The following is a 27,409-nucleotide window of genomic DNA, read 5'->3' as shown; positions in this document are numbered from 1 at the left end:
CCATGTTGATTCCTTCAGTTAACTCATTCAAACCGCCCACCAAATCGCATATCGCAGTGGCAAATAAATAAAGGTAACAGAGTATGGAAAAAAATGCTTATCAGAGACAGCGTGTCCGTACCTTGATGCGAAAGAAAAAGCATCCAAACTGAACTATGCAAGTGGATAAAGCAGCAAATCTAATGGAGGTTGATAAGTTGAAGGAGTCGAAAAAAACACTCACAACCGCCGCACAGAATTTACAGACCCGCAACAATCATCAGCCCATAGCCCACAGTCACCACCACACCATATGACAAAATACTCGCCGGAACACCGCGAGTGATGAAGTGGCGGACACGGAGATATCGTTGGCCGGTTTCGGGGACTTCCATCATAATAGCAGCTATAGACAGGAAAGAGATGTGATGAGCGAATGCCAAGAACTAAATTTGCGTTTCAATAAGTGGTTTACTCACTCATATTTGGAAACCCGCTGGTCGGCAAACCCATGGCAACGGAGCACATCAGGGCACTACCCATAACCAGCAGATTCGGGTGGGGCTGATTCATGCTTGCGCCCACCTGCTGGACAAGTGGGAGCATAATCAGGGCTGCAACGGTATGCGAGATGAATGTAGCCACAACTAAGATGAGGCCTGTGAATGATATGAGGACACCATACAGGCTGAAATCCCCCACACGCTCCGTGATAGCTTTGGCAATAGTATGCAAGAGGCCTGACGAAGTGACAGCGTGTCCCAGACAGAGGCCGCCCGAGGCGAGGATGATGATGGTCCAGAGAAAGTTGTTGAAGTCTTCCTTGGTGAGGATTCCCGTGCCGAAGAATAACACCAGCGGGATAATGGCGATAACGCCCATGTCACCCAGAGTAGTTTCGAGCTCGTGGCTGACGCACCAGAGGATGATAGTGAAGAGGGTCACGAGGGTGATGAACCATTGCACACCAGAGAATTTGTCCTTGACTGGTCGAATGGGGACGATTGTAGTGCCACGACCCGGATGGAAAGTGACGAGAAGAAGAATCCAGATTCCGATGATGCAAATGATGCAAACGGGTAGGGCAATGAAGAACCAGGTCCCCCAACTTATGGCTGGGTTCATGTTTTGGAGGGCGATGATGTTCTGCGGGGATGCGATAGGGGATGCGGCGCCGCCGACGTTAGAGGCTAGGGCGATGCCCAGGATAAGGGCTTTAGAGAACCGGGAGTCTGTGGGGAGGTTTCGGAGCATTGGCTGTTGATTCATTTATTAGGCGCCGTTAATCAATCGGACAATCCGAGCTTGTCTTTTGGTTGGGGGAATACTTGGGAAACAACGAACCTGGATGATGGAAAAACACAAAACCGGAGCCGCTACATTGCTAATGAACATACTCAATATCATACTGACAAACATGTTTGTGACCAAAACAATTCGTGGTTTCGTTCCCGCTTTACTCAAGACAAATGTTGCCATCCTCCGGGCAATGTCATATTTCGACAAAGCAGCAGCAATAGTAAAGCCGCCAAGCAAGAGCATAATGACGGGCGTCCACATCGCCGCGAAAGCAGCTCCGGTTGCTTCTCTTGAGCTTAGGCGCCGGTAGGGTTTCTCTTCGGTTCGCATAATGCGGAGAGTGACCACAAGGAAGGGGACAAGCAATGATGTGACGAAAAGTGGGATCACCTATATTGATAATATAATTTTATCAGCAAATGTACCCAAAGCCGTGGTTGTAAGCAATAGTGAAACTTACCTCTGTGGACCAGAGTAAACTGACAAAAACCAACATGGCTAGGCAATTCTGTTGCTCTGGCTTCGACATAATCGGAAGCACCAGCATAACGCAGAAGATAATCACGATGGCTACCAGCATGAAAAAAGTAGAGCTAAGTAGCCACGTTGGGACGGGACATCGTCCTACGGGAGTCATAATTTCCTTGCTGGTAGGCTCTTGCTCATCACCCTGTCTTTGTGCAGTCAGAGGATCCTGGTCCCCTGCAAGGAGCGTCCGTCGTACGCCCATATTCGCTGCCTGTGATTTGCGTTCGATACCAATCATTTCCCGCCACACAGTGTTCCGTTCCCACACAACATGTTCTCTAAGATGTAATCTCAATTCCCGCTTGGAAAGCGCGAGGTCACCCTTCGCGACGAGCTCTGCATAGAGCTTCTCAATTCTAGAAATACGGCCATTGAGCAGCTCCATTGTGGGATTCGTAAATGGATAGGCGGTTAAGACGATAGTGTTCATATACTGACGCCTAAGGCTGCGATCGAGGGTTTTATCATATTTTTTCAATGCCTTCGTGAAGCCCGTTCGATTGAGTTGGATGAACGACTTGAGGTCGCAAAGAGAAACATATATGCTAATGATGCGCTTCTTCAGCGATATGCCAGAATTATATAAGGCGGAATAGTTGGGATCAAGAGTAGAATCGTGATCCGTATCAGGGCCACCGATCGGAGTTCTCAACTCGCTCATATTGCTCACAGAACGGTCTAGCAGTTCACCAGCCACATGCTTGGGGTTGTCCTTCCGGAGCGGGCGACGACGTCCGGCCTGATCTTGGGGTTCATCGATATCCATCTCATCATCATCGGTATTGACATCCTGATTCTTAGTAGCGACTTCGCCAACCGCGGTTTCTCTGGTTTTGCTAGCACGCGTATATCTTGGTTCGTCCCCGCCCTGGGCTCCGAAACCAGAATTGCTGAAAGCAGCTCCACGACGAGGAGAATTGAAACTCAATGTTCGAGTTCGGACCACTGTGTCCCCGACCGAATCCATATTCAACCCCTTTGTTTCTTGCATATACGTTTCCTCATCTTTGACAACATTCTCGACCTCTTCGTAAAGCTCGGCCTCGGTGGGATGGAAGAAAGAGCATATCTTCTCTAGCTCGCCGTCAAGAGCACGGCGAAACACAGCATCAGTGTCTACCGAAGTGTCGAGGAGGGGGGCAGACTCGACAGTTTCGCCAGTATCGTCGAGACGGTTGACCTGCCTTTCGAGCGAGTATATCCTGTATCAACCAACAGGTTAAGTACATTTATTAGCAAGGAGTAAACAAAATTAAATCTTACAAAAACGCTAGCACAACAGCTTCAAATAGGAATATCATAGGGTATCATAGCACATGGAAAATCATCGGTGGGACAAGGCGGAAGCTCACAGTTTCTTCAGATTGCTATATGCAATATAATAGTTGCTCCAATCCGGTACAGCATTGAACTGGATGCTGTGGGAGAACTTCATAATGTCGTCGTCGTCCCTTGTCTGGGTCCCCCAACGGCGCCGTCTGGTATTCCTATTCCTATTCCTAAGGCTCACAGTACCCCCCGTCTCAGAATAGTGATCGTCTCCAGTATCCCGCCGCGCTTCCCATTTATGTACTCTTCCCTCCGGAGATGGCTTCTTTCTGTCCGCAACTCCGTCAGGCCGAGAAAAATGATCCTCTACGCTTTTCCACCAGCCTCTAGGAGCAGCAGAACTAGTTGTTGAAGAAGCAGGATCCGATCCACCTCTTCCTCCTCTTTTGTCTTCCTTTGCGGACCCTAACCTGTCAGGGCGAGGGTAGCGTGGGGGTGACTGTAAACCGTTTGCGGAGGGGGAAGGATGATCGAATGTGACCAGCTCAATGCTCCGGGTTCTCTGTGTGCCAGCCAGGGCGACGGTGTATACGGCCAACCGTTGTAGAAAGGCGACAAGAAAAAGCAGTCTGTCTGGAAGTATAAATGTCGGGATGCCTGGTAAGCCTTGGCTGGTTGGGGACTCGGGTGCTGGACTCGTCGTAGTCGTGGGATCGATCACGAAACCGTATTGCCGGAAGGTTTGTCCCCCTTAACCAGTTACAGTATCTATCTATATCTACCTTGTTCGTTTGTCTGTCCAGTAACTTCTTCACATGATTTCTTCGACTTTTCCGCTGTTTAATGTTATCGCGATGCCAAAGAGAAACGAGAGACGAAAAACACCGGCACTAAGATTTGGCGACAAACACCAGCTCAGGGATTAGAAACACTTGCTCCCGAAGTCGACATTCATCAACAAACGAAGAGGCAAATGCATTCCCTGGCAAATGACATTGGTGACAACGAATACAACAACAGTAACAGCAATCATAATAAAGCCTTGCCCACACTGGTAACGCAGTCCGAGACCTCACCAGTTACCATCGTTCGGCAAAAACTGACCACCAGCTTCTTGAAAATAAAAAATCACATTCAGCGCTCCCCCGCCATCAACGAATCACCATCGATCCCTTTCCTGTTTTTCTTTTCTTTTTCTTTTTGTTTTCTTTTCTTTTTCTGTCCCCACAGCAAGTGCCCTGGATCTGGCCTCTTGTCAACGGCATATCCGCATTCCCGTGCCGCAATACGGGGAATCGATTGGCCCGTTGTCTAGAACAAAGCGCGAAGCTCGTTCCCCCAAAACGATCTGGACCAGCATCATGAGTTTATCCCACAATTGTTGAAGAGCTCAGATCGCCTCGGTTCCAGGTTCATGGAATCTGGAATTGTGCCTGATGCGGAGTGTGACAGGTCACCCGCATCGCTAGACATCTCCCTGCGCTGCTAGGACGTAATGGCCAAGAACGCGATGGGATATGTGTCCGGCATTCGTTTCCTTATGCCGATGCTACGGTTTGAGGCTTGGAAGATGCTGCAAGGGCAGATGACTCGAGAATGCTCGTACCCGAATAAATCGTGTGAGACCCGACGGATGTCATAAGAACTCTGTCATTACCAGGCTTCAGCTGACCGACAGTCCACTTGACAGACAGGCACATACTATTTCGACGATTTCAAAGTGGGGGTAGCCCTAGGATTACAGAGAATATGGGTGGAGCACGGGCAGAAATATATGATACCCGGAGCAACTACGACGTACTTCGGTGCCAATTCGTGGTTACAGATGATCCATTAACATTAATATTTACCTCCAAAAAAATAAAATAAACTGCATATATCCTCAGGAACCATATCCCTCTTATCTTCAGTCCCCGTGGGAGATCATCGTTTGCTTATTAGTTAATCTTTGCCGCAACTCCTGTTCCCAGTCTAAAGGAAATATTCTGTCAGTGGAGTCCATTCCATATTCATACTTGCAGAGGCCTCCAGATGCCAAAAGGCTGGTTGGACAAAGAACGATCATGGGATTTCTGGAATCTTGATTTCTGGAATCTTAAAACTCACCCTTCATCCACTTCTTCACAAATTTGACTTCCTGTGCCTGTGCGTCTGCTACGGCCTTGGGAGGGAGCATTGGTGTGCTTTCATTCGCAAGCATTCCATTCTCATCCCCTTCAAACATCGAGCAGTTCTCATCAGCAGCGATCCTAAAGAAACTCAAAACAGAAACAGGACGTGGAAAGCATAACTCACAATGATGTCCAGCCCCCTCGATCAAAATAAACGGCTTTTCGAGCGTGCTTTTCCGTGGCCTAGCCATTTCGGAATGAGGTGTTGCTGGGCGCCAGGGGTCGACTTCCCCGTCAATGAATGCCAGCCGCTCATATTCAATGTCGAACCCGCCATATTTGTTGACTCTATTAACGTCCGAAGGTCTGTAGATACCAAAAGCTTCTCGGCACATTATGCTGGCGTACTCGAGGTCGATCAGGCGTGAGACCATGGGCATTTGATCCTGGGGGACCGTGCTGCCGACCTGGAGGAAGCCCCATCTATGAGCAAGGAAGTAGATCAAAATAGAGTCAGTCTGGGTACCCAGATATTAAATCCAGGGTTCTACCTGGTTTCGTTCCTTTTCTCGCATCTGATCCAGAAAATCTCCAAGAAGTGCGGGCCGGGGTTTCACTTACTCCGTGCACACCTGATATGGCCAGCACCGATTATCAGCCTGTGCAAGGCTATCATTCTTAAACCACGCCATATCATGTTGCCCAAGACATTCATCCATTGTCTGTTCAGTCTCCTTGCAATAGACCAGTTGATCGTGATGTAAAAAGCCGGCGAAATTAAGAAGCCGATTCGCCAGAGTCCCTACTTCCTTTCCATAACCCCCTGCAATAAGGAGCTCCTCCGCCTCATCCTTCAAATCACCATTTCCATACAACAACTCATCTGCCGTGATATTGCCGCAGTAGTAGTCGAACTTGCGTGTTGAAATTTTCGGGTCCCAGTTGACAGACTGCCAATAGCTGATACCCCACGCAAGGACATTCGCAAAGTCATCATTATGCGTCAGCCCTTCCAGACCGAAGAAACTTTTCAGTCTCTTCGTTTTCTTTGGGTCGCTGAGGCCGATTATGATTGTATCAACCATGTCCACGAATTTCTGCGTGGTGGAGACACATTCTGGCGGACCATATTTTCGGACAGGTTCGAAATATTCCCAGTAGTCGTAGATGGCTTTGGTTACACCGGACGATGAGATAGCCCCCCAGAAGATATCAGGATACTGGGCGCGGAGGAATGCCTGGGCACAATTCAGTGTCTGGTTAAAGAAGGTGGCGCAAACCATCCAGAGCTATTGCCTCCCCCTCAAATAGCTAAACAGATAAGGGACCGAAAAGAAAAAGAAAAGAAAAGAAAAGAGGAGGAAGAACGTACCACCTGTGCTCCTGCATACGACCCTCCATATGCAATCCAAGGCGCATTCCCTCCCTTTGCCGTCAAATCTACATCCTCAAACCCCTCAAACACAACATTCTGCGCAAAATCGGCCGAATCTGCCAGTGCTTGCTCAGTGGTCAGGAATCGCAAGCTCTCAGTCGACAGGTTCGCCGTCGGGAAGCTCTGGCCATAGTAGCGATGTTCCAGAATGACGCCAAGGCCATGAGTTGCTTCACTGAGTATTTTCACAATGCCCTTTTGCAGGAATGGGAGGCGACCTTCGCCATTCGCCTCGCCGCCGTGTAACACGATTACCGGCCCACCCTTCTTGTAGTGACTGGCATCAAACCAGTAGCGCAGGTCGAATTTCTCCCCCGTGTGTGGTTCGTAACGCGGATCAGAGGGAAAGTGGTCTATGAGGGTTTTGAATTTATGGACTGGGTAGCGAGCCTTCAGGTCGGCGTCATCAGTTTCTGGTCTGGGGATCGAAAGGGGGTCTTGCCACTGATCGATTGAAATTGATTAGTTGGATTGCGCCGTCAAGTGTGGGAGGTGGGACGGTTTAACAAATGAATATATAGCTCAATTGTATTATTTGGTGATGTTAAACCAATAAAGGGAAGATGCTAGAGCTCCTTCCCCCCCCTAACCACAACCTTTAAAAACTTAAAGAGGAAAGCATACACACATCCACACGTATACTCGCGACAGCCAATTGCATAAATGCGAACAATAATGCAAGGCGGAAAACTGCCACCGATTGGATCGCCATGATGTTGGCACACTAAGTCGAGATTTGAATCAGATTAGATCAATGTCGCAAATCATCCCTCCCGTACTTGAGGTTTCGTGTGTGACGGGGTGGGGGTGGGTGTTGGAATATATTTATGAAGATGCCCGCCCCGTAAGAGTTTCGACAATGCCTATTATCTCTTGCGTTTGAGTATGCTAAATGCTAAACAATTGTTTGAACAAGTTAACCAGAAGGAAAAGAATGTGATCTGTGACGAGGTATGTGGTATTTAAGTGCCGGTTTGGAGCAGTTTTGTCACAGGCTGGAAGGTGAGTAAAGTAAAAAAAAGTGAGTAACGGGAGAGATCGACAGTCACACTCCAGTCGGATGCAAGCATGCATTTAAACTCTGCATTTTTGCCCCAATCTTTGAGATAGTGATGGGATGGGCTGGTTGGTTTCCCAATCTCCCGGTCAGTTGTTGCTGCAGATATGGAAATAAGCGGGCTTGTTCCGCAACAATTGCTGGTTGAGCTTGACCAGCCCGTGACATCTTTGCCCGTCCTTCGCACATTCCATGCTACCTACCGAGCCGTGTGCAAGCTGTTAGCCGCCCAGCACAGACGGCCGGTACCCAGGTACGAACTTGGGAATCCATGCCGTGGACAACTCCTTTGTATATGCAAATCGCCTAAATATCTTCGGAAACCAGTACTTGTAGGTTTCTTGTTCTTTTCATATTTCCCCCCCTTCTTTCTTTCGTCCGTCCGTGGAAAGGGGGAAAGCATTTGTCTCTGTTCGAGATGCTTGCCAATACTCTTTGCAATTGAGGCAATTGCGAAGCGGAATATGATCTCGGAGATGCATTGATCCAATGGGTTTCTCCCAAAAGGGTTCCTCACTCTGTGGGTTGATCAGCGGATGATAGCCGTCGTGGCGCTGATCGACGCCACAGTCAGATTCCTATTTGGCACAAGATAGAACAAACTCCATGGATCACTGACCGGGCTTCAGCTAAGCCCTCCCCGCACAATTGGCGGTTTATTCGCTGCTCGGCTGGCCGTTTGAAGCTGATACTATCGCGCCGATCGATGTCTCAGCCAGGGGAGGATAAAGCGACGAGCATCTGGGGATGTTTTCAACATCTGAGGAGAATAATATGAACAGGAATTGAATCCACAATGCTTCTATTGTGTTCTCAATGAAGATCCAGAGGATGTTATGCAGAGATTATCTGCTTGGCCCAAGATTCAGAAAAGTTTAAAATGAAGAGAACAATGGATTCTAGGCGGGAAAAATGCGACAAAGCCAGCATCATTTTGCAGATAGACTAGACACTCCCTTTGTGTTCTCCAGGCTTCTGTGCATTGGTTTGCATGCCAGTATATGCATGCATTTCCCCAGGGATTCCCAGAGAGGATTGCAATAATGGCCTGCATCAGGGGAGAGGAAGAAAGAGCGAGAGAAACAAACCACGAGACGATCTCATGGGGGTGAAGGAGGGTTGAAAATGTTGCTTAGTTCAACGTAAAGAATCCTCTTCTATACTTCCAAATAAGTATTCTCGTTGAATCAAAGATTTACGATGCAGGCTGAGTGAAAAGTAGAGGGGATTTGATGATCAATCGCATGTACAGCACCTTGATCAATGGAGTGGAGATAACACTCTTAACCCTGTTAATGGAGTGGACAAGGCGGAAGAAATCCCCTCTTGCTGGTCACCATTTCATCTTTCATCTCCCTTCCGCAGTAAATGTGGTAGAAGATCCAGCAAATCCCCGAGAAGGTAAAGAGAAATAAAACAGTACCTTTATTCTACGTCGTTATCCATCCACAAGGCTGTATGATCCTGCATACTGGTAACGTCCCCTAACCCATCAGGCTTGTTCATTATGACTCATACCGCATCATCCAATACTCATCCCACATACAAAATTATGTACTCTGATAACTCTATGAATAATCACCACCAATCAATTAGCTCAGAGTTTCTCGCGCGTTTCGCAAACTACAGTGAAGCATCGATCCCATTCCGGCAGAAAGGGCGAAAGGGAGAGGGAATTCCGTATGGACGAGGCTACCGTACTTTCATTAAATAGAAGGAAGGTATTGGAGTAATATGTCCCCCTGTATTTTAGTAATAGTGATTCTATTATAGCTATAGAGTAATAATAGTATCAACAGACGTTAAATTCTAGATTGAAAGGATATATTATATCCATCTTCCTCGTTCTTATACAATGAACATAAAAAGCCCATCATCGCGACGGCTTAGAATTACTACCCTATCATCAGTAAATGGGGCCCATTGAAGGGGCAAAAAAACCCACCTCGAAGACAGTTCCTAGGCTCTCCTGAGCACAAGAGGATACCGGATAGACGGCAGATGTGGAAAGAAAGGGAGAACATCACATCGTGTTCGTTCTGATCGCGAGGCTGGATTAAATTGAGACGAAGAATGAGGAATGAATTGACAGTTAAGTTTTTTTCCTTGTGTCTTTTCGCCTCCGTTGTTGTCCAGATCCAACTCCTTTCCTGTATGCCTTTGCTCCCTTGTCATGCTCCACCCCCCGTTATAAAAACGGGTTAATCTGCTTGCTCGCCAATCTGGTTGCCCCTTTCCAACGAAATTGAAAGCTGGAAATGAAATGATGACACAAATTTTCTCCATCTGCCAAACTCAGGGAAAAAAAAACATATAAAAATGAGCGTGAGGTATTTCGAAAAAAGGAGACATAGGAAGACAGCCTTTTTTCGAGATTCTGGAGAGCCGACATCGTCTGATTGGCATATTCAATTCTTTCTTTCCCTATATCGTTGGCGTTTGGCAATTCTTCTTCTCCTTTTCTCATTCAAGGGAACGTGCTAATAGATAGTGGGATAGGACAAAAATCCCGGTTTTTCCATCCGCGTTGGATTGAAGAAAGAATAAAAAGGATAAATAAAGGACATATATAACATGTACCCGAAGACCGAAAAAACGGCGGAACCTTGAGAAAAGGAACAACGACGAAAAAACAAAAGTGAATCAATTTATCAATTGCATTTTTCCTCTTTTTCGAAATTAGACTGCAGCAAGAGACACAACTCCCACAACAAACCACTAACGAGTACCAGAACCAGAATTAAATGACTCGAAACGCAACCCAAGCGTTGGTAAAAAAAAAAAAAATCCATACTCACCAATTCCTTGTCTTTCCATCCGGGAAAGAAAATCAACGGCCAAAAAGTCCATCAAGCAAAACAGAACAAGATTCACTTAGTCCTTAAAATTTCTCCTCCTCAACATTCCCCTCAAGGCAACAACCTCTCCTTCCCATCTGGCAGCCTGCATCTTCAACTCATCCCTTTCCTTGCATACGCTCTCCAGCGCACGCTCTAGCTCCGCAACACGATCATGTTGCTTTTGGCGGAAGCGGCGGGCAGCAAGGGTGTTGCGTCGACGCTTGTCAGCAACATGGTCCGCTGGCGTTGTCGTAGTCACCGCTGTAGGAGAACGTCTTGTTCGTGTTGATAAAGGGGACGATTGCCGAGAGTTGGTGGTAGGGTCTGGGCCGGCTCTTGTGATTGGAGCTGGTGATTGAGGAGAAGAATGGTATTCTTGGACATGTTGAGTTGGGACTTGTGAATGGGATTGTGATGGGATGGCAACATGCGATTCAAGGTGTTGCAGATGATTGATGTCTTGGTTGTGAATGCTTTGGGAAGTAGGAAGATAATACTGTTGGGCGGTATTCGACGGATGGTTAAAGTCTGGTAGACAAATTTGTGTGTCTGGTGGAATTTGCATCGCGAAGGCATCTGAAAAGTTTAGCGTATTAAAATGGAATGTCCTTGTTTGCGTATCGGAATTATCCTAGTGGAGAAACAGGTACACAACCACAATTTCACCAGGGGAAAAATAATGGTCAACCCACCTTGCAAAGTTGAAAAAAGTGATTCATCAATATCTAGCGCATTCCCTTTAGAATCTGGGTACAGTAAACTGCATTCAGCAAGAGCAGCAGGAACAGGCGAATCAGAGGGTGGATTCGACAAGGTCGATGCAGCCTTAGCTTGCAAATCAATCCCGGATGGCAACAATAACGAGGAGCTTAGCGACTGGTCACCCCGGCCGAGATTATTATGGTTAAGCTCAAGCAAATCAAGCCAGGGTGATGTGGGAGCAATCGTAGCGGTGGTAGCATTTGGTGCATGAGAAACAGATCCCTCTGTAGATAAGGGGAATAGAGAGTCCGGGGACAGATGGTAATTGACAGGGGAAATATCATCAACCCCGCTCAACTGATTTGAAATATCATGTTTTTGTTGGTACCTGGGACAAGCGAGTGGTGAAGATAGCTCCCGAGCAGAAGTCGAAGAATGAATAGACCCGAGAGAGGGCGAAGAAGCAGAAGGCAAATTTGAAGTTGCAGGAGGAGCAGTAGGAACGGAAGAAGCAGTAAATGGCGGTAAGGACTGGTATTGGTTTTGTGAATAGAGAGATGCATCGAAATCGCACACATGAAGCCCCGACGGCGCAGCATTGATATTGGAGTTGCTAGTATCGCGCCGTTCGAGAGAAAGAGAGGGGTTATGGCGGCTGGAAGAGAACGAAGAGGCGGGAGGGTTGGAAGAATGGGGGGCATGATTGGGTGGGTGCAGACGATGCAGGAATTGTTGCCGCCATGGCGATATGTTGGGGGGGTTTAGGGACAGGCCCTCAGCGGGCAGGAGTTATAGTGGACAATAAGCTCGGTCTTATCGCCCGGTGGAGAAAAGGAGGGAAAGGTGAGAAAAGAAAAGAGGGAAGAAGACCAAGAGGATTGGGAGGAGGAAGGTTGAAGTAGGCGTCGTTCAGGGCTAGATGCGGCTGAGAGCCTGCCTGCCTGAGTCAGCCGCGGCGATCATTGATCCATGGAACTGATTCAGCTTGATTTATTATTTGCCGGGTGATATTTCTGTGTTAGTGATACAAGATTCGTCTACTAAGCAAAAGCTGCGTATACTTGTTGATTTCTGGTGATGATGAGCTCACTACGCATTTAGATTCTGTCAAGTGGATGTTTAATGCGCAGCTAATGTCATTCAACGAGTACAAGAGGCTTTATTTTATACACTTATTTACAATGCTTGAGTTCAGGGCACTCGGTGAAAGCACTGATGCAGGCCTATCTGACACATTCCAACTGACAACATTGTATGCTAACCACGGATTGTCCCAAGATACCAGATGCCAAAATGTCGGATTCCACACCCCAGATTCCACAAATCTCAATGTATCCAGAAGAGACTGATCTGGAGTGCTAGCAAATACTTTCCCGTGGATATCCACCCATCGATCTTTATTTCGGAATCATGCATATGAACTCTCTTCGAAGTAGAGTCTCCCCATTACCCTCTCCGTTTTTTTATATCTAAGCAATGAGCATCGGGGTTTACGCTAGCCCTGAGCCGGTTGGGCGGTATGGATATCTGCTCTCTGGATCTAAACGTAATCGTAGGAAGTGGGGGAGACGACGAGAAAGCGAATAAATCATGAATGAACAGACATTCGGTATTTTTTCTTCTATGGGGAAATGAAAATAATAAAAATAAAAATAAATTAAACAAAAAGTCTTGAACAACGACAAGGTAAGAAAGAAAGAAAGAAATCACCATTCTCACATAGCATATTGTATAGTATACAGGCATACAGTAACCACCATCACCTCAAAAACCAAAACAAACAAACAAAGGAGTTCTACAAACATTACATCTAACTAAAACTTCTTCCTCCCCTTCATACCCAACGCCTTTATATTCGCCCTCGACGCGGTGCCTTGCTTATGAACCACCCCCCTCTTATCCCACACCGAACTCTTCCCCTCCGCCACCGCAATAATCTCCTGCGCCACCCGATTCGCCAACGCAGCATCCTTCCGTTTCTCAGACGCATCAATAATCCACTTAATAGCTGTGCGCCGGCGTTGGCGGAGCGCCAGCGGGAGAGGGATGGGGAGCGAGCGGCCACCTCCTGCCGCGCCAGGCTGTTGCTTGATGCGGAGCAGTGGCGCCACGGAGTCAACGACCAGGGTTAGGTAGAGGATTGGGTTTAGAGGGAGTTGGGGGCTCGGGGGCCCGGGGAGTAAGGGGCGTGACGGGTCTATGTTGGGCGCTGGGGCGGAACGCAGGTTGTGGAGGATTGCATCCATTTGCTGTTGTTGTTAGTTAACCTTCATATATGGGATACGCGAAAACTGACCTTCTGCGCTGCACTCAATTTTCCATGCCTCATGAGCATTTTTGTAAACTGGTCTAATAATGGGTCATAGCGGTGTTTCAGATGCTCAGATCTGGGTAGTGTTTCGGGCACATCGAATTTGAGGCCTTCACGCCTTGCTTGATCATACTTCTGCTCGGTGGCAGCGGCGATCAACGCATCGTTCTCATCCGCCGATGATATCTGGTTCATATCGACCTGTCTCGACCTAGCAGATGTGGAAAAGGACCTGGAGCCGGAGGACGAGGACGATGAAGAGGAGCTGAGTTGGTCCCGCAGAACTTTGGGTGCATTTTTCAATGCATCCTTATCCCGCTTCAAGATCTATTAAAATATCAGTTAGTAAATCGTACGCTTTTAAAAAGAAAATTAGGGAAATATGAAACGGAAATCCAATAAAACCAAAATAGGAACAGGAACAGCAATCAACATACATCCCCAACCATACTACCCTGTGACAACTCCGGCTCGCCCACCTCCCCGCACTCCGTCCTCCGCTCCATAATCCTTGCCAACTCCGCAGCCTCCTCACTAACACTGCCTAGCCCCTCCTTCGCCGCTTCCGATTCTGATCCCTTCACAGCCTCAATCTTCTCATCAGCAATCCTCCCCGCCTTCCCCTCACCTATCCCAGCGCCAGCTTTCGAAGACGAAGACTCCATCCGGCGCTGCGAAAACGAAACACAGGGCCGGTGTGCTAGTACCGCACCACCGCGCTGGCGGAGTAGGAGGTCCCTCTTGGTTGAAAGGGCGCGGATGGCCCTGTCGTGGCTTCTAGATAACGACGGCGGCGATCTAGACGCGGTACATTGTTGGGACGCAGTGGATTGGCGGAGCAGAGAGGAGTACGGGAGGAAGGCTTGGGATTGGCAGGCGGTGATGGCTGTGGGTAAGAGGTTAAGGCGTGGCGGCATGGTTACGGTTCCTTGTGCCCTGTATCCCTTTCGCTTTATATCCTTCTCTCGTTTTTTTTTTTTTAGGGGTGGGATCTTTTCCCTGTTTCGCAGGTCTACTTCTTTCGAAGTTGGTTGGTGTCTGTCTGGTGTGACTCGGGTGTTCAAGGCGAATAAAAATAGGACAGTTGACACAATGAATTTAGACTGATCTATTTTCGATTCCGTTGCCGTTGCCGTAGAAGAGAGGTCCTCAATTTTTGGAAAAACCTGAAATGGGAAAACACTTGGACACGCAGGGGAAACGACGAGAAAAGGAATTGAAAAAAAAAAAAAAAAAGGGAAGCTAGCAAGCCCTATAATCGACGGCGGTAGCTCTATGTCACCCCCCGAAATCACTACTTGCCCGCAGATGCAGTCCAGGAACAAAAGGCGAAATGCAATTGAAACGGGCCCTTTTCCTGTGCTTGCGGGGACATGTCGCGGGTTTAACAAGAAGGTCGGTAACCTTGGAACTTGGAAGGTTTGGTATAGGCGCTAAGACACATATCACGTGAGTAATTACATGGAGCCATGCAAGCCGAGATAGGAAAGAGGGGAAGAAAGCCCACGGCCGTGAGTATCCATGATATTTTATTCGGGCGGATATCGGTATCGGCAAGTGTATCTATTTAAGTACATTTTCCAATTTAAGTCTCGCCTTCCGTTTCTCAAGCTCGGCAGAATAAGAAAAGAGGCCCGTTCAACAGCGAGGAAAGAATGTAGCAACTGCCGGGATATTGATTGAGAGGGATAATAACTAATATCCCTAATCAGGACACATACATTTAGTACCCACACACACCCCCTTAGATCCTCCCCAATTCCCCCAACCCCAGCAGACAGAGACATAGAATACAGAAATACATATCGAAAAAGACTCGGATATAAGGCCCATAACAAAATCGTGTGAAACAAAATCAAAGGAGAAAAGGCCGGCAGAAGCTACCTGGCAGAAAGTATCTCGTATGATCGGTCCTACAAAAACCTCCGTAAGGTTTTCAAAAACAAATAAAGTAGAGAGATAAATATATATGCGCAGCATTCGCCGAAAAGAAAAAGGGGGAAAGGGGTGGGGCGGGTGGGGCGAATAAACCCGTACAATGGGAGTGAAATGGCCAGTTCAAGGGGCTTATTTTGGTTTTCAAAACAGGAGGAGGTGCCACGGTCGAAGTCATATGGAGGGGGAGAGAACAAAATATTGCTGTTCGTGTTGGCTGTTGCCGTTAGTATAAGGTAATGATCGACAGCGCGATCAGGAGGTGTACGCAGAAGATAAGAGAAATAAGGGGGTGAGAAGCAAAAAGAAAACGAATAAGACACGAGATGAGAGGTGCGAATATACTAGAATCATTGTTTCAATCCGGATGAAGTGAGATTTTAAAGGGAATTGGGACAAAAGGAGCAGACGAGGGTATAGGTCGAAAGTTAAAAAACTGCAGAAATCCATAACCGATAGTGAATCATACGTAAAATTCTTTCCTTTGTGATACTGCGATACCGTGCGCAGGAAAAAAAAAAAAAAAAAGAAAAGGGAGAAACCCCATATTGAGGAAAAAGAGGATGGGGCCTTGTGGGGTGATACGGTAAGCCATGAAATTATATACGCAAAGGGGGGCCGAGGGGGAAAATATAGGAACTACCGCGGCTGGGCTTGGCTGGGCTTGGGCTGGGTTGTTAAAGTGGGCTAAATACTGAGCGAGGGCCAACACATCAAGGAAGAAAAAGGAGGGGAAAAAAGGAGGTGGGGGGAACATAGTAACCTTAGGAAGAGATGGATCTAGTAGCGAGGCCGGCGATGCTGGCAAGAATACCACCGATATCCTGCGCATCGTCGGGGTAAACAAAGAAAGCGAGGGCGATAATGATATACCTGATTTCGCATTAGCTCAGATCCAGATGCTCAAAAAATAAAAATTAAAACTTGAACAAGATAGCAGGGACAAAAAAAACTAAGGGGGAAAATAGAAGAATGCACGTACATCCCAAGGCAGAGTCCCCCCTCCAGATAATTCGACTTCCCATCCTGAATAAGCAATGTCACGACAAGCTGTGACAAAAAGAATGTCACAGTCTCAAACGAGTGGAAATGGAGCGTCATATCCCTGCCCATAATCCACCCAAGAATAACCAAGAAGGGCGTAACAAACAGCGCAATCTGCAGGCTGCTGCCAATGGCAACGCCAATAGCCAGGTCCATTTTATTCTTATATGCAACCACAATGGCTGTGACGTGCTCCGCAGCATTACCCACGATAGGGATCAGTATGAGACCGATAAATGTCTTACTGATATGCGTTGCCTGGACAATGCTGTCGATGCTACCGACGAGGAACTCGGCGCAGACGGAGACGGCGACTGTGACGATGCAGAGTGCGATGGCTGCAGCCCATGGGTTCAGGATGCGCGTCTCTTCCTCCTCTCTTGCTCCCACTACTACTTCAACCCCTGCCCCGTTCCGCGTCTCACCATTCCGCAATACTGTGCCATTGTCGGCATTCTCCGCACTACCACTCTCAAAGAGGTCTGTGTGTGAACGTAGCTGGAAGTAGAGGTACATGACGTAGAGGATCAGCAGAATTATGGCGGTGCCGTGTGAGAGGAGCAGAATGTTGCCATGGGTATCAGCCTTTGAACTGGCGAGGGCGGCATAGAGAGTAGCTGGGATGATCAGTGACGCAGATGCGACTGCCATTAGGGAAGACATGGTAGACGCCACGGTTGAGTTGAAAGTCTGCTCGTGATGGCGGATGCCCCCAACCAAGAAGCAGCAGCCCAGCACCAAAAGAATGTTGGAGAGAATGCTGCCTAGCATGCTTGCCTGGACGACACGGATCTCGTTATCCTTCAAGGCGACTATGCTGACCTATTCAGCAGGAATTTCGTTTTTGTCAGTAAGAAGTTGAGGACCGTTTTCCTGGACAGGGAGGTAACCATAAACAGGGAAATTGGATAGGGATGTGCAGATTACACTTATCACATACGATAAGTTCAACGGCATTTCCAAATGTAGCGTTCAACAATCCACCCAGAGTCTCGCCCATAGTTGCAGCCAGTTCCTCTGTCGCAAAGCTCAACAGCGACGCCAGCGGGATAATCGCGAGGAAATTAAGGACGAAGGTGGCAGTTGGGGACCAGCCCACTTTACCTGAGACCATGCCCAGGGGTACAAAGATGAGAAGGATATTGACATAATTGCTTGCGAGGGTCGCATATGTCAAACGCGCAGCTTCTGACGGGTAGCGAACCCAATGGTAGTGGCCGTGCGACCAGAGGAGCCGAGAAAGACGGCCACGGGGCGGTTGGCGGGATTGGGAGCGGGACCGAGCATTATTGCCCAAGAGGCCTGTGCGCTCAGTGGGATAGCCGTTGCCGTCCGAGCCTTGGGTGTCGAAACCCGGCATGGAGACAGTGTTTGAGCGGAAAGGGCCGAGAGTATAATGGCGGAATTCTTGGCCGATGCGAGTGGCAGCTATGAATTAAATTGCAGAGCGCAATCGCAGGTGGCCGGGAGGGAGACGAAGTCCCCAGCCACACACGGCGGAAAGCGGCGAGGTTAGCTTTTACTCTACTTAGAGGCCACTTCTAATGATTTGGCTATAAGCAGTAACTGCAGGAGACAGAAACAAGCCACGGCTGGAGGCTTTGGGTTAGAGGTGGCGATGTGGCAGTGAACATAGAGATACCCGAGGTTCGGTTTCGCGAGGAGTAACCACAGGGGGTAAAGAAGATGAGAAATATCGCAGGGGGAAACAGAAGGGGGTGAAGAGGAGCACAATCTGGGCAAGTAGATCAACGGACAATATGAGGAGGGGCAGATGCAGAGTTTTAATAAATCGACAAGCCGAGGAGAACAAAGCGAGACGGTGATTAAGTTGGAGCAGGACCCGAGAGACCAGAATCCGGCAAAGGCAGACTAAGGATGGATGACCAAAAAAATAGAAGGTAACTTAATGACCGTTGCTTACCCATTTGAAGTCGGAGATCCAACAGCAACAGCACTCAGCAGCCAATTTCCGGGCAACGAAGAAATAAATATCCGCGTAGCCCTCTCCCGGCTCTGATGATGGATAGACTTCGCACGACAGGGACCAGTGACAGCGAATTCGCCCCTTTCTGCCTGGCCTTTCTTTCGCGGCGATCGATACAGTACTAGCAGTCTCCGTCTGATATTATTATTATGATGGTCAGTGCGGGGCCACCTTGGGCAGGCAGAGCAATTCGGCTGCGATGGGAAGGATAACTAGTTTGGGGGGGTGGGAGGAAAGGAAAACAGCCTGACGTGGGGAGGAGAACCTGGGAAAAGGACTCAAGGAGGTCCTGTTTCTGTTACGGTTTCGTCTAGCACAAGTTAGCCAAGCCAGCCTTGTGCTTTTCCAGCAAATGCCAGGGGAACGAGAAGCGTCTGGGCAGTTCCGATGAGGCACTTGATCCATCTTGTGCTTTCGCCTGTCGCATCCCTTGAATCATCATCAATGAGTGGGGGAGGCTACCAACAGACGGTGAAACACGCTTGATCAAAGTTAAAACACGGCACAAAATACACAACACACAAACGAAGGGCAGATGCGGAGATAGAATGCAATGCAAAGGACTACCTAGGCAAGAAGTCGGTCCTGGCACGTGGGGGATGTGGACGCAATTGGTGGTTGCAGTTCAATCCGGAAGCACAAGACGGTGGAAACTGACTATGACTGTGGTTTATAGCAGGACGAAAAAGGGCGAACAGCTGCACTGACTGAGATACCCCGAGCCCGGAGGAGAGAAAGAAGATGCGGGGAATAATGAATAACGTGAAGAAAGAAAGATACATGTGGATAGTCGCAGGGAATGAGGATAATTACAGTGAGATATAGCTACGGGATTATTTGCCCCTGTTGGTCTCCTTGTGAGGATTCTTGCCTCCTTCTCTTTCTTTTCTTTTTTACTAGTTTCTGTGTTTGCACAAGTATTTTGGCTACATTTTCAGTTGTCGATGGACACGGGCAATGGATGAAAAACCCTGAGAATTCAACCAAAATGACCCCAGGCCCAGAAGACAGACCACATCTCAGACCGGCCACTCAGAGCACTTCCGAATACCGTCTGTGGCTGCTTGCTAGCCAGCACTTGCCTTGGGCGAACGGCGGTGATTGGCAGCTATTCATTCCCCCCGGTTTGCACAGCCTCATTTGCATGCATGCCACATCGCCCCATCTGCGACTCCAGGGATGATGCATCATGCAAGCAAGGGCCTTGTTTGTGTCCCATCAAGGCTCAGTCCCCACTTTCGAGTTTCGGCATGGTCAATGGCGCAGAAGTCTGTCTTGTGAGGAGTTATAGCTTGACATCATCTCCTCCTCCTCCTTCTCCTCATAATCACAACAACAACAACAATTTTTTATCTACTCTGCTGGCTGGATTAGCATTGGTTCCGCCAATAGGAATGAACATCTCTGATGATCAGTAGTGTACATCCACCCTTCCCAATTGACAATGACATGGTCTTAGATCAATAAAACCCCAATGATCCCTCACCGCCTGACACGAAACAAAAGCTGCACATCGCACTCTTGAACTCACCAACAACCCGACCGACATGAAGCTACATCAGCACCGCCACGTATCAGGATGCTTGGCGTGCACCGAGCTATCCTCTTCGCTGCAGCTAACGAACACTCTGGGGACAAACTGTGGATCCATCGTTGTTGAACTCTGGACGGAGGTGTAGAGCGTAAGTCCTCCACAATGCTAGAAATATAAATGGAAATCTCAATACTAATACCAGAGTTCAAAGAGATCCAGGCTTGACAACCCACGGAAATAACAAATCTCTACTCCGTAGCCGGTGCAGAGACTCATTTTCCAGACCTACAACTCGTCTTTGCAATTTCTGTCGAGCTCAAACCGTGGCCCGTGCATACATACACAAAAGTACTAGTGCAACTCACCATATCAATACAACTATGAAGAGAGTGGCAATGTAATTTTACAAATTTGTATAAATAATTCAATTGCAAATCTTGCAAATCTTGCAAATCAATTAGAATTGACTGACTAACTTAATAACTGAGTTTATAAAGTGGTCATGATTTGTCCCACTACTCTGAACTCAAGTGGCGCCCCTTCAGGAATCAAAAACCCGACGTTCCCAAAGCGCCACCTGACCTCGCATTTTTTGCCAAGCTCGAATTGTGACCTGTGCTGGCGCCTTTTAGCACAAGTTGACTGTTCTAATTTGTCACTATAAAGCAATGAAGACAAGGATGTTTGAACAATCATGATATCACCATCAATCTAAGATTGTGATTTATAGCTATCAAGAGCTTCAGTTTGCCGATATTTTAGAAATACCTCACTCAAAACTCGTCAATACTCTCACAGTTGACAAGAACTAGGGGAATGTGAGAAAACGCGCAATAGTTGAATATCAAAAGCTGATGGGCACTGTTGCATACTATAAACATACCAAAGACTCAATCGATGGTGCCAGTCGCGGATCAGAACACCAAAACTGAGGTTCATCTTCCATGGAAACGAATCCTCCCCTTTTTACTTAGTCATAAGGGCCTTCTTCTCTGAACCCAAGCTGGAGAACACAGGCACTTCTTACTAGAATAACCATCTGGAAGATTAGGGATCTTCTCCTGATCACTGAATATCTCCAAAAAATCTGGTCACTATTTCACAGAGAAACTAGGACGCAACACTCACACATGACGGAAACACAATAATATCAGCCAGCCAGTCTCTGTTGCTGTCATACGTGACGCTTCGAGGTAAAGCATTTGTTCCCCATGTGAATTTCTGTCCTACACTCCCAGTTACGGCTGTGCTGATATTACCTAGGTGTTGGCCTGTGCCTTCAGGTAACTCCCCTTCCCATTGATACGGTATAAAACCAGGAGAAAGAGATAAAGAAACACTTTTTATCATCTATGATTTTCTGCTATTCCGGTTTTGGATGGCAAATTCCACCCGTCAATTGTGTTGTATACCGATATTCGAAACTCTCAAGAGGAATGGACGGATGGTTACTGGGTCTAGGGTGACTCAAGGACCGTTCTGATACTTCTTTTCGCAAATCCGTTGTTGTAATTACGTCTCTGTCTGAAAGCCTACGAGGCTACTACAAAATGAAAACCTCGTCCATTATACAATTATTTATGTATACACAGATGCCCTGTGAGGTTATCCCGGTAGGGATTAAATCAAAACTCAAACATCCACAACATCCCGCGGCTATACCAAAGCATGGCGCAATATTTGACACAGTGTTTCCTGACACGTGGTGTGTTGAATGATTCATCAATCACTCACGCGGGTTTTGCGGAAAAGAGAGCGAGAATATTTAACACTCACAGCTTGTGACTTAGCCATATGTTGGCGCGAGAACTGAGAAATTACCTTCCTCATCCTAAGATTGGCTACATTGCTAGTTTTCGATCTATTTATAAATGACACTTGATCTGCTTTTCACCCTATTCTCCTGGAATTTTGTTCCTGACTGCAGAAAGAAGCCAGTTGGTTGGAGAGCGAAACAGGGGGAACTCCAATACTTTCATGTCCTTCAAAGCAGCCAAGTCAAATAGGCAGTTTCTATAATGCCTATACCAAATAGCAAGCACCAAGGTTCGGGATAATTGTTATGGTCAAACGGTCCGTCGGTTGCATGCTACCGTACAGTGCATTATGCATGGTTTCAGCTTTCATCAATTTCCAAATCTTCAGGGGGCTAAAGTCAAGAAGGAGTGGTTGAAGACCTATTGAAAATATGTCATTGAAAATCTTGATGTGCTTTCCCGCAAGTACGTACAGAGTTACTTTACTTTTTAAAGGGATTTCAAAACATATGTATGTTTTGTTTGCAACAATTATTCCTTTCATCTAAGCTAATTTGGTACCTGCTATGTCGACCGTTAGAACTGAGCTCAAAGAAGAGAAGCAGGCCACTTGCAGTCCAAGCCCAGTATGAATAATACTCAAATCATCTACAGCACACCTAATATAGCTTGGATCATGATGCTGGATTTCAATTCGATCAGTGTTTGTTTGCGCAGCTCTCATCGATTTCAGGAAAACCATGACTTATCACTTACAGTTCACGCTATGGCATTAGCTACTTGAATACATACAAATGATCAATGGGTTGAACTGTATCATTACATAGGTAGCCGGCCCATAATAGTCTCAGATAACATGCAATCCATCTAGTCTTTTTCTTGTTTGCAGGGAGGGGCTAGGCAAGTAGCAATGCTGATGAGGGCAAGTAGCAACAACACTGGCTTTCAGCATGTTGAAATAGATCGCTTCACAATTTACAGGCAAGTGTGGGAAGGCTAACAGTCCTGAAAGAAAGAAACAGGAAAAGCCTTCCCGTATATATTGTAATGGGGATCCGGCGCGGGTGAAATTTTCACCGGGCATTACCCTGCATATATCCGCCTCGCCGCCGCCCGCTAGATAGATCTTTCCCCCTTACACGTATGCGGGGATTCTTCATGTATGCGATTCCTTATGTCTTGATACTACTACCGGTCCCTTTTTTCCTAGTTGATTCTCCTACAAGTTTTTCCTCATGTTATTCGAGATAGTTTGTTAGATATAATACACGTTGATCTTGTGTTTCTCCACTGTGTGGTTCTGGTGCTCCTGTTCTCGCGCCGCCAAGAGCGCGCAGCCTGATTCCATTACAATATGAGTGGAAATTTTAACCTCATTTTGCCCCGAGTTGCCTCCATCCCGTTAGCAAAAGATGGAGAGGCATTCTACTTGGCCTCTGATTATATTGCATTGAGTTTTTATCATATCGGAGGAATCAAAATAAGCTGTTTTCAAGAGCTACGGAGAAACAATCTCACTAATCTACCAAGGGATCTTGGAATCAGAAACAGGACGCAACGGAATCTGCACATTGATGCTTATCTACCAGACAAAAAATGAACGAACGAATGAATAAAATGCCAGTGCTTATGGCTTCAATCAGGATTTTAATTGCTTTGCGAGGTTAGAAAATTAAAAACCACATTCAACTTTTCTAAACCCACGTTTAAATTGTATCCCTGCTCAAAATTCATTGGCAAAAATTTGAACCCCAACCTATCTAGTTAGTATACTTGGGGCTAATTAGGGGTGGTTAGAAGGTTTCGCGGGCCGGAAAAACTTTTCGCGTTGGAACCATCCAAGGTCTATTTATCATAGGAGGAAGAGGAGATGGATATATGAACAAATTAAGTATTTCTTGAGATTAAGTTTCAATGTACCGGTGGATGCTATGTGGCCAGTACTCCAGAATTTTTGAACCATCGGTTCTGTTGGACATGGCGCTGGTGGGGAATAGCTTTTGCCCCAGTAACCTGGATACAATAGTTAGTTACTAGGTAGCAATTCACAACATACTCTCTACAATCACTTGCTATCTTCAGAGTGTATTTCGGCGTATTTAGTTAAGACATAAAATGCCTTATATCGAAGCTATATATTCATTAAGATATCTCTTTAAAGGCTGCATAAATATGGCGTGCATACTTTCCACGAAAGCACTCGTGGAGTTGATACATATATATATATATATATATATATATATTCTGGCAATGCATCTCTCTGGTATCCTCTAGACCATGGAGGGACCTGGGCTTTTATTAGGTAAATGGGGTGTGCAACAAGTTACCAAACCGGTAACAATGCAGGTCATAAGTGCCAGCAATGTAGATTGGAATTACTGGAGATTTAGCTCTGATGTAGTTATCTGTTTATATCCCTAGTGATTTGCGAAGAGGATTGTTTCACGTCTCTGTGCGCAGATCGAAATATCAATATCGGAGCCAAAATAATTTCAATTTTGAGGTAGGAAGGAAAACAAGCCCCAAAGTCAAACTCCCTGGATGTCAGTCACTGCCATGTAGTATTCATGAGTTTTGATATATTTTCCCTTTCTGAAAGAGAGGCTTATCTAGATAACATTTGAAAAGTCGACCCAACTTTTAACCCAGCTGCCGTACCAGCCCATCTACAACAAACCCACACCAGTCATTTCGTTAGGGTGTTAGAGCCCGAGAAACACGATTTTAAGTAACTGCATTGTGAGCACTAGAAGTTAACCATCTACCCGTTCTGATATTTAGATATTTTTTTGATGTTTGAAAAGCACCAACAACGGAAAGTTTTTCCAGCCGAAAATCCGAACCATGTGCACGTGCCAGGGGATCCCGCAAGTTTCTATCCCAATCACACCATCTGCAACTCAATGACTTAATAAGAAATCCTCCATCCCCCTGGAATAATTTCCCTCTTTTGCTTCAAGATGTGGATTGAGATGCAAGGAATTTGGAAAAGTGAAGACAACCTGCGTGCGAAGCAGATGGACAGGAGCGCATCCAGCTGGACAGAATATATGCCGTTATGGGCATTTTCGCCTGGCAATTCTTTTACTTGAGATTCGATTTCAATATCCAGGCCTTCTCTACAACATGCGCAGAAGACATTTTTTAGGCGCTGGATGAATACAATTCGGATATCGCAGTTCGAGGAATCCTACGCTGTGAAACAGCATCAAGCTTTTACAGGTATGCAGCGAAATATCAGAAAATGGCATTTTCCATCGGATTAGCCAAGAACCATATGAACAAATAAGAATAACAGAAAAGAAATCCGGGAGCAAAAAAATGTTTCTCATTTATCTATTAAAAATTGACAGAATAACTGACAGATGAGGCAGAAGTGGGAGAAGCTGGTTGGGGGGTGGAAGAAGCAAAAGGATGAGTCTTCTACAACAGACCAAAAGAAGAAAACCAAAAGAGTGAAGTCGTTGAGAACGATCAAATCAGGGATGAAGAAAATGTACCCTTTCAGTGCTGGTGAGGCCATCCATACATCAGGTGCGAAATTAATAAATAATAAATCTTTGCAAAAAGCTACAGCAACAACCATGCCTGAGAAAAGGGCTCAGTCCCAAACTGAATGAGGCCATTAACTAACCCCATTACCATCAGTTTAGAGCTGCCGGAACCAAATCTCAGCAATTCCCTCTGTTCCTCAGACTCTCGACGCACAGCCAAGGGCCTCTGGTCCCGTGCATATGCTACTGGGAAACTACTTAAGGTTGACATTGATATTGATCGGCATGTTGAAGTCGATGTCTCCCATGCACACTTGGGACTGAAAGTGGTTTTTCGGTCTCAGCTGACTGTTTCGAAAATATGAAACACAAAATGATATGAGGGTGTATTCGTGTGATGACTTACCCCGAAGTTGTTGTTGCAGCAAATAACGGTTTGTTTGCATTCAACTGTGGAATCCACGCAGTTGTGGGCTAGGCGAGATCGAACTGGTTAGCAAATGTTGTCGCTTGAGGATTTTACAGTTGAATTTACTTACATCCTCCTTCAGTGCTGCAGCAGTATGGAACACCGCTGGAGCACTGGTTCGTTTGCTGGACGGGGGCGGGTTGGGAAGAAGCTGGTGGACAAAGGTCCTTCAACCCCGGCAGGTTGCTGAGGAATCCTCTCTCAGCTAAAGCAACATCGCCATCTTCCGGAGCGGGAACCGGACCAGGCATGGGGATAGCAATTGACTGCGTGAGCAGCATCAAGAGAGAGAAGAGGATGGAGGATTTGATGAACTTCATGGTAGCGATGGGGTAATTTTCCAACGAGTGAAAGCAAACGAATGAAGGCAGGTTTGAAGAGGTGAGAGGGTGCTGTGTTTTGGCGGGGAAGATGAGGACGGATTGGGAAATGTTATTTGACGGCAAGTGGGCTCAATTTGTACCAAACTCTCCCCATAATCTTCTCATCACATTTTGCTTGCTTTTCTCTCAACCAGAGACAGCCATCGACACGGTAATGAGCTGGCACAAGCACGGCCTTGCGTCTTGAAAATCCAAAAATAGGACTGAAGCTGCAAGAGGTAATTCGCTGCACATGTTTTTAGGCTTGTGCCATCTTTTTTGAGACATCAGGATATCTTCCATTGGTACGCAAAAGCCACCACCCCAACCCCCAAAGCAAAAAAAAAAAAAAAAAAAAAAAAAAAGGAAGTAAAAGCGCTCTGGAACCTCAATGGACTTCAGCAAATGGGCGATATCGGGTATCTGTGTGTGGGGACCATCAACACGAATATCCCACGATTGATCCAGCCTGGTTGGGCCACGTGAGAATTGGCCGGACTAATCAGAAGTTGTGTTTGTTTTGCAGCTGCATTTAAATTTCTTCTGGGGCTGAAAAATGGCTTTTTTCCATTTTTGCTGTTTTTCTTATTTGTTTGCGATTGCAGGTCTGGACTAATCCCAAGTCATCATCATTTTCACCCAACCGGTCGGTGGATATGGGCCAGACGTTCTCGGATATGCTGTTCACCGTCATCCCGCCATTCCTGCCATTTTGTGATGCGTCAACCCCGGAATCTTTTAGCCCACGGGAGGACAACGGGCGTTGCCTCATGTACCTCGCCTAGGTATCCTGTTCCTGGCTTGCGAATCGAAATCGGGAATCCTTGAAGTTTTAATGTGTCTCACTGCATCGCACTGCCGCTTTGGTCAAAATATTCGACTCGGAGGCAAAAAGCATCAGGGTCTGGACCGATGATGGGCTTGCCCGGGGAACCGGGTGGCCGCGCCGGTTGCTGATTGGCTTCCGCTGAGCCTCACCATAAACATAGCGCACATTCTTATTGACACGACAATGCTCGGTTGCCCGTGCAAAAGCTGCCTTGACTTCGTAAACCTACGCCCTCGATGAAACATCTACGCATTTTAGGCGGTTATTTTCATGACTTCTTTATGATCGAGGATATTGTGAGGGTGGCTTCATAGGAAAAATATTTTGGAAGATTCGCGTGTGGTGTTCGGAGATTGAAGCATGGTTCTCTGCGCCAGAGCTTGCTGCCAAGGGTACTCTCTCATATTGGGTGCTCACTATGTTCCAACAAACAGATCTATGGCGTTGACATGTGGATTCAGAGAGCC

At 46.8% G+C, this 27,409-nt stretch overlaps 7 protein-coding genes across 7 annotated transcripts; all 7 read right to left on the bottom strand.

The window, feature by feature from the left end:
• Nucleotides 1-239: 239 nt before the first annotated feature.
• HCBG_06217 (SPX domain-containing protein) lies at nt 240-4,108 on the bottom strand (the record flags this gene model as incomplete). Its single annotated transcript, XM_045433266.1, has 6 exons — nt 240-385; nt 459-1,236; nt 1,324-1,668; nt 1,739-3,008; nt 3,159-3,825; nt 4,039-4,108. The coding sequence occupies 6 exons, from the start codon at nt 4,106-4,108 to the stop codon at nt 240-242; spliced, it is 3,276 nt and encodes a 1,091-aa protein (XP_045286434.1).
• A 781-nt stretch (nt 4,109-4,889) lies between these two features.
• Nucleotides 4,890-7,333, bottom strand: HCBG_06216 (uncharacterized protein; the record flags this gene model as incomplete). Its single annotated transcript, XM_045433265.1, has 6 exons — nt 4,890-5,046; nt 5,182-5,289; nt 5,371-5,669; nt 5,808-6,424; nt 6,559-7,065; nt 7,250-7,333. The coding sequence occupies 6 exons, from the start codon at nt 7,331-7,333 to the stop codon at nt 4,982-4,984; spliced, it is 1,680 nt and encodes a 559-aa protein (XP_045286433.1).
• A 250-nt stretch (nt 7,334-7,583) lies between these two features.
• HCBG_06215 (uncharacterized protein) lies at nt 7,584-7,951 on the bottom strand (the record flags this gene model as incomplete). Its single annotated transcript, XM_045433264.1, has 2 exons — nt 7,584-7,877; nt 7,940-7,951. 2 exons carry the CDS (start codon nt 7,949-7,951, stop codon nt 7,584-7,586), a joined length of 306 nt encoding a protein of 101 aa, XP_045286432.1.
• A 2,264-nt stretch (nt 7,952-10,215) lies between these two features.
• Nucleotides 10,216-11,921, bottom strand: HCBG_06214 (uncharacterized protein; the record flags this gene model as incomplete). Its single annotated transcript, XM_045433263.1, has 3 exons — nt 10,216-11,094; nt 11,211-11,504; nt 11,609-11,921. The coding sequence occupies 3 exons, from the start codon at nt 11,919-11,921 to the stop codon at nt 10,553-10,555; spliced, it is 1,149 nt and encodes a 382-aa protein (XP_045286431.1).
• Nucleotides 11,922-12,907: 986 nt separating this feature from the next.
• HCBG_06213 (mitochondrial 37S ribosomal protein RSM7) lies at nt 12,908-14,895 on the bottom strand (the record flags this gene model as incomplete). The annotated part of the gene is made up of 3 exons (XM_045433262.1): nt 12,908-13,469; nt 13,517-13,858; nt 13,969-14,895. 3 exons carry the CDS (start codon nt 14,446-14,448, stop codon nt 13,035-13,037), a joined length of 1,257 nt encoding a protein of 418 aa, XP_045286430.1.
• A 1,335-nt stretch (nt 14,896-16,230) lies between these two features.
• On the bottom strand, nt 16,231-17,870 carry HCBG_06212 (calcium/proton exchanger; the record flags this gene model as incomplete). The annotated part of the gene is made up of 3 exons (XM_045433261.1): nt 16,231-16,339; nt 16,449-17,332; nt 17,451-17,870. 3 exons carry the CDS (start codon nt 17,868-17,870, stop codon nt 16,231-16,233), a joined length of 1,413 nt encoding a protein of 470 aa, XP_045286429.1.
• A 7,226-nt stretch (nt 17,871-25,096) lies between these two features.
• Nucleotides 25,097-26,465, bottom strand: HCBG_06211 (uncharacterized protein; the record flags this gene model as incomplete). Its single annotated transcript, XM_045433260.1, has 3 exons — nt 25,097-25,602; nt 25,689-25,756; nt 25,822-26,465. The coding sequence occupies 3 exons, from the start codon at nt 26,069-26,071 to the stop codon at nt 25,537-25,539; spliced, it is 384 nt and encodes a 127-aa protein (XP_045286428.1).
• Between the last annotated feature and the right edge of the window lie 944 nt (nt 26,466-27,409).

Source organism: Histoplasma capsulatum (genome assembly GCF_000150115.1).
Source record: "Histoplasma capsulatum G186AR genomic scaffold supercont2.8, whole genome shotgun sequence".
In the NCBI taxonomy this organism is placed as follows: Eukaryota; Fungi; Ascomycota; class Eurotiomycetes; order Onygenales; family Ajellomycetaceae; genus Histoplasma; species Histoplasma capsulatum.
Note: the sequence above shows the minus strand (reverse complement) of the source record. Positions and strands in the feature narration are given on the sequence as shown.